General features: G+C 35.5%; 1 protein-coding gene across 1 annotated transcript in view; it reads left to right on the forward strand.

Annotated features, from left to right (window-relative positions):
• The window catches only part of LOC107714387 (striated muscle preferentially expressed protein kinase-like), a 92,202-nt gene extending 87,348 nt beyond the window's left edge, over nt 1-4,854 (forward strand). Inside the window, exons 38-41 of the mRNA XM_016520210.1 lie at nt 1,163-1,386; nt 1,601-1,676; nt 1,940-2,089; nt 3,218-4,854. Coding sequence (XP_016375696.1) covers nt 1,163-1,386; nt 1,601-1,676; nt 1,940-2,089; nt 3,218-3,464 — 697 coding nt within the window. The 3' untranslated portion in view covers nt 3,465-4,854. The remainder of the gene's footprint in view (nt 1-1,162; nt 1,387-1,600; nt 1,677-1,939; nt 2,090-3,217) is intronic.
• The last annotated feature ends 2,050 nt before the right edge of the window (nt 4,855-6,904 follow it).

Genomic DNA, 6,904 nt, shown 5'->3' on the forward strand with positions numbered 1-6,904 from the left:
CACACTGGGCTAGCTAACCAATCAGAGCCCATCGCCTATTTCTGAGGGCGGGGCTTCAAAAAAACAGGAAAAGATCAGCCCATTTCTCAGAGAAGGGACAGAGTAGTGTGGAATAAAGGCAAATTATGTGAAAAAGAATGTGTTTTTTTAAAAACGAAGCATTAACACGTGTTAGACTGCACCCCATAAACACAATCAAGCCTAGAAAAAAAACAGTGAACCACCCTTTTAAACCATGCAAGCGAAAGAGAACTCAATTCAGTTCTCGCGTGCTCTCTGAGAGACTCTTGCTGCGCGCTCACACCCAAAGCACGTGCACATAAAGCCACCTCTGAAACAATGCGCGACTACAGAATTGAGTAATTTTTTGTGCCTTATTGCACATAAAAAGGCCAACTGAATGCAAAATTATGTCAGAATGCCCGTCTTGGCAAGTATTCATGTAAACACAGACGTTTTTTATTAAACATGGTCGGTATATATGTAAACAGTTGTGTAACAGTGTAGTAGATCTGTGCATGAGGTCTTAAAGAGACAGCAGCCTAAAGCCCAAAGTATACTTTGCCCGTCTGCATTCCGCGACAGCCCACATGGCGCACTTTTCGTCATCAGAAGTGCCCGCGGACAATTTCTGTAGTATTTCTGTACCTGAATATTACTGTTAGACCTACCTGAAAAACTGTCAATGTAAAAATATGTCTAAAAAAATACCCCAACTCCCCCCTCAAATTAAAAATATCCCCTCATAAAAAAATAGTCACCTAAGGGGAATTCCCCCCTTTTTCCAAAACAAAATTCAGGCCCTGCTCTCAAGTTGTTCCAAACTTGTATGAGTTTTTTTCTTCTTCTGCTGAACACTAAAGAAGATATTTTGAAGAACATTGGTAACCAAACAGTTTCTGGTCCCCATTGACTTCCATAGTATTCATAGTAGTCAGTGGGGATCATGTTACCCACGTTTTTTTTTCAAAATATCTTCTTTTGTTTGAGTGACAGAATTTTCATTTTTTGGTGAACTATCCCTTTAGTATTTAAAAAAAAAAGATTAATAATAATTAAACATGATTTAAAAAAAAATATTATTATAAGTTTCTCCACCAGCATGAAGTTTATGATGTATACCTCTGGCTGTGATGTTCTTATCTTTTATCTCGCTTTCTAGGTTCCGATACTCCGAGGATGACGTGGTGGCGTATGTTGTACAGATACTTCAGGGTCTAGACTACCTGCACAGCCGGAGAATCCTGCATCTGGATATCAAACCAGACAATATCATTGTAACTTACATGAATGTGGTTAAGATAATTGATTTTGGTAGTGCACACACCTTCAATCCACTGTTCCTGAAGCAGTTCTCCCCACCCATTGGAACACTGGATTACATGTGTAAGACAATTTTTCAAATATTGTTTCATATATTTGAACATTTTCTTGCTAATCTAAAAAATCTCAAGAGCTTTTTAAGTAAAACATTGAATTTTAGTTCTTTGTTATATTCCTATTCCTTCTCATTTAATATTTTAATTATGTATTTATTGTAAGTAATTGTGCATTTCTTCACACTTCCTAATATGTTTTAATCTCTGCTGATTACTGAAAGCTCCTGAGATGTTGAAAGGAGATGTGGTGGGTCCACCGGCTGACATCTGGAGCGTTGGCGTATTGACTTATATCATGTGAGTGTTGTCCACTGCAGCTCTGTCTTTGAAAGGAAATGGGGTCTGTTTTGATTTCATGTTGACTTTTAATGTCCATTTTTCTATCTTATGTCAGCGGGAGTATTTGTATTGTTACGATTTATGTTTTGTCTCTTGCGTTTTGTCTTGGCATTCCAGAAGCTCTCTGGAGCTTGTGAGCTGTCAGTGCCTGTGATTATGTTTGACATGAATTCTATTCTAGTAAGTAACACGAAGCTTTTGTCATGCCGTACACCATTCAGGCTCAGCGGGAGACTGCCGTTTACTGAGAATGACCCTGCTGAGACAGAGGCCAGAATTCAGGCAGCCAAGTTTGACCTCAGTAAGCTCTACCAAAATGTGTCCCAAAGTGCCTCTCTGTTCCTCAAGAAGATCCTGTGCAGCTACCCTTGGTGAGTTTAAAAAAAATAGTGCTTTAAAAAATATTCATCTGGGTAAATCTCAAGAAACCTGTCAAGGCACCTGTCATGTCTGGGTCACATTCCATCCAAAATTGAAAGGAAGGCATTTTATTTTACATAGTGAAAATAACCTTTTTTTAAAGAGAACATATTTTTTATTTTATTTTTTAGAAACATTTTTTTTCTTCTAATGAGCATAATAAAAAAAATCTGATTTTCATTATAGTAATTCACAAAAATATATATTATTTACATTTTAAATTATTTATACGCCATAGTAGAGTTGGTCATACTTTTTTATACTGATATCTGTTTTTATTGAATAAAGTGAAAAATTATTTACAACAGTGAGTGAGGATCTAATTAGAATCAAGTTTGATAATTGTGGTCATGCAATATGTTTTAATATTATGAATATATGTATACATGCATCGTAGTGGTGTTATTATACTGATTTGAATTCAAACAGACATTATACCACCATAGTTTTATTGAAAAAAGTGAAAAATAATCTATAATTGCAAGTGAGGATCTAATCAGAATCATGATTAAGAATTATGGTGGTTTTTAAATCACTTTAAGATTTTATATACTTTGTGTGTATATATATGCCAGAATTTTCATTTTCATTACAATAATGCATAATAATATATATTATTTAAATATGTATAAGCATTTTAAGTATTTATGCATCATAGAAGTGTTGGTTGTACTTTTTATACTGACTATAATAAAAAAAAGTTTTATAAAATAGTTTTTTTTTGTGAATAATTCATAACAGTAGGTAATTTCTAATTAGAATGACAATTGAGAATTATGGTATTTTCTAAATTAATTAATATAAAGTATATATAATGTATATAAAGTATATAATTATGTATATATACCTTAATTCACCGTTGAGAATTATGGTAATTTATAAATATGATTTTTTTTACTATATTTTTAGATTATAATTCTGTTTTAAAATGTATTATTTGTCCATTATAATTATTCTGTTTGGTGTGATGTTTGTGGCACCTTTCACATTTCAGTCATCTAGCTTTCAGTATGGGCCAGGCAATGTGTCTTGTTAACTGTAACATGTTAACTGATTCTTGTGTGCACGATGTGTTTCAGGGCCCGTCCTACCATTAAGGACTGCTTTAACAACTCCTGGCTGCAGGACGCTTATCTAATGAGACTGCGGAGACAGACTCTCACATTTACCACCACACGCCTCAAGGAGTTCCTGGAGCAGCAGCAGCAGGTCAGGGCCGAGGTGGTAACAAAGCACAAAGTCCTTCTACGTTCCTACCAAAGCACTCCACAAACCCCAACTACCCCCTCAACACCCGGTACCCCTGCAGCACCCATCTCTCAGTGAGCTCCAGCACAGGATGTCCTCCAGAGAGATGAGAAGACGGCTCCAGGGTTCTCCAGGATAAGGACAGAGAGAGACACAGCCTCAGGACATCCCAGCACCTCTAAGCTGCCCTCGGTGGGCCCTTAGGGAGCCGGTTAACATATGGTTTGTGTTAGAATATCAAGCACAGGATCTTTTGGTCTCAACACCTGAGGTCAGTTCTGAGACAAGAAACACACACACACACACACACAAAACCTCTCGTCTAAAAGCGTAATGGATTTCAGCACATTTACCTCCGTTAGCCAGCATGCACAGTGCAGTTGTGTTTTTGTCCAGGACGATGTCCTTACTTTAAGCTCTCCCATCCAACACTTTTTTTCTTATGACTTTTTGACAAACCAATTTTAGCATTGGATCCCCCTGTGGTTGGATGGACCCATCGTGGTTGAGAAGAGTGACTGTATTTCATATACAAAGATCAAGAAGACAGCGATCTAGTCCATCACTTGACGCAAAAAATGTCATGTCAATGTGTATTTTTTTGTGGTGTCTTCCAATTGTGAACCAGGGCCTTGAGATTTGTGGAAAATGGTGTATATCTTTTTTTGAACTAGTTTTTATGGCATAAGTAATACTTTTATTACTGCTAGTTGTTATACTGTAGTGATTATCAGTGTATATGAAAACTATTGACTGAAATCATGTTGAGCACTCTAGTTCTTACTCTAGTGCCGTCAGACAAGAGGCTTTTTGTCTTTTACTAAAGTGTTTTGACCTAAAGTGGACTGATTTTATTGTAATATTGAAAGGCCTCACAGCTTTAGGGAGTGACTTTTTGCAAGAATTCCCAGTGCATTGAAGCTCATATGGTTTGGCTTTCCCTGACACCTAACAAACTCAACTTTTGATATGTTGCGGTCTTTGTGTTTAACACCGGGAATGTATTATATATTGCAGATTTCAGTGTAGCATACGCATGCATCAGTACAAATTCCTCTTCATAGCGTATGGTTTTAGGAGAAAACTCAGTCCCTTTGAATGCAAGAGAACGGTATAACGGCCAAATTGCAGAGTGAACTCAATTCTGTACTCTAGCGCTAATTGTCCTCATGCAGAGATCAGCTGGTTCAAGATGTGCCTGGAAAAATACCTATTGATCAATGGATGGAACGGAAATGTCTCCGAAAAGTGGCATTTTTTTTTCTCTGAAGGGACTAGAATATGTTGTAAAACATGTTGGCTGCTGCATTGAATGTTTATGAGAATCTTAAGTATGTTATTTGAAAGTTTTTGCTGTAAGATTAATTTATTCCCCATGAATAAGAATCATTTTATGGTCATGATTATCATAATCATGACCATAAAATCATAATCTTTGCTCAATTAAAAATAATATTGTTTATCTAAATAATACAAAATATATATAAACTATATTAAGATTTATTTATATAATATATTAAAATCTGAGATTTTTAATGACTGATCAGGGTTCTTCAACTTATCTCCATTTGCACATGTTGATTTGTGTCTAAAAATGTTATGAATTTGATTTGATTCGAAGACTATGAACAGGTGTTGATCTTGATTTGATTTGATTAGAGACACTGTTAAATTACTCGCATAGTTTGTATTATTTGGATTTATTTTTGAACAGTTTGCATCCTGTTTGGTGAACATAGAGTCACAGAGTCAGTGCTTCTTTTATTCTTTTTTTGTTTGTTTGTTTTTGTTTAGTTGTTCATTTATCTAATGGACAATTGAGTGATTCACATCCACAAAAAAAAAAAAATCATATAAATCATATTCACAATACAACAAACAAACTGACAAGCTGCTAGGCAATGTGAGAGAAATGAAAATAGTATCAGGGTCCCACAGTCATGGACAACCTAGAGAATATAAATTGGGACTATTCTATAGTGAATGTGAAACGTATTAGTTATACTCGGCTTGAATATATTTAATTGCCTAGAAATTGCTCTTTGTGAGCTCAGTTTCCAATAAAATAATTTTTACAGTTCCTTATTCAGTGATCACAAACAACAGGAACAGACACAGAAATCCATTGGTCAAAAGGTGTGGGAATGCTACAGTATGTCCTCATTGTTTTTACAGAGTCCTGTTGTGTCCTCATCTGACCACAGACAGCATGTGATCACCTTTGACCTTCTATCACACACAAATATTGGCTTGATTAAAAAGAACTGTATTCTTAGTGTTTATTGCAGTACTTACAATGAGGTTCAGTGCAAACTCTCTTCTGTTTTCCATCACTTTGCGTAAATGCTAAGATCGGGTTTGTTCTTTTAACTAATTAGTTTATTATTTGTTTTAACTTGGGTTATTCAAATGTGATCAAGCTTCTAGTTTCAAATATGTTATGGTGTGAGAACTAAAACTGAGAAGAAATGGAATCGCAATATAAAGAGGAACAAATTCAGACTCAAAATGTTGTTGTGAGGTTTTATATTATTTCATTTTTGTGTGTGTGTGTTCACTACTCTTTCAGTCATGCCGAGCAACCCTTTAATGTGAAACTAAATCAAGCTTTTCTGGAATTAATTATGTTGCACTAAAACAGTGACAATGTGGAGATAATATGAATGTTTTACAGTAGAATGAAGTGTGTATATGTCGAGAACATGACTTTTCATGAATAAAATCAGCTGTCAGCAATACTAAACAGACTTGAATTTATTATTATCAGTCATTTAGTGTCTCTAAGTGCATCTAATGGTCTAAATGTCATTACCAGACTTCAGAACATACAAAATCAACCATAAACAGGCCATTAGCGGACACTACATTCACAGGCTCAAATGGGACCATTTTGAATTTTCAGTCTCTGGCTTTCCACCCGTGCACTCTTTTATTTGGGAGCTTTTATGTTTCACATGCCTACTTCAGAATCTGACGCCCTCACCTCATTGCAGGTTGACTATATACAGCAGAACTGCTCAATCCAGAACACGTGTTGTTGATCTTTTATCATTCTCAGTATGTCATCTCAAAGATCTCCTCTTAAAGAGCTCCTCCACCCAATATCAAACTAGAAGACTCTCTATGGACCTGTATTTATAAAATTCAGGCATAATATGAGGACAGTTGGTCATTTGTTGGATGCTGAGCAGGAGTAAACCTCAAGAAAGTTCTCCAGGTTGGGTAATAATTCATTTTGATCAGCATCAGACTATTTAGGATTAAACTGTCATATCCTAAAATAATCATCAATCCTTGCATTATGCTATTCATGAACCTTTATCCTTGCATCATACTTGGTGATTTGTTTGATTAATTTACACTTAATTTAATACATCTTAAAAATTCAACATCAGATTCTATGTTATATATATATATACATATATATACACACTCTAAAAAATGCTGGGTTAAAAAGGGACAAACCCAGCTATTGGGTTGTTTTGACCCATTTGACCCATTGTTTTGACCCAGCGGTT

Source organism: Sinocyclocheilus rhinocerous, unplaced genomic scaffold (genome assembly GCF_001515625.1).
Source record: "Sinocyclocheilus rhinocerous isolate Xijiao unplaced genomic scaffold, SAMN03320098_v1.1 scaffold449, whole genome shotgun sequence".
NCBI lineage: Eukaryota > Metazoa > Chordata > Actinopteri > Cypriniformes > Cyprinidae > Sinocyclocheilus > Sinocyclocheilus rhinocerous.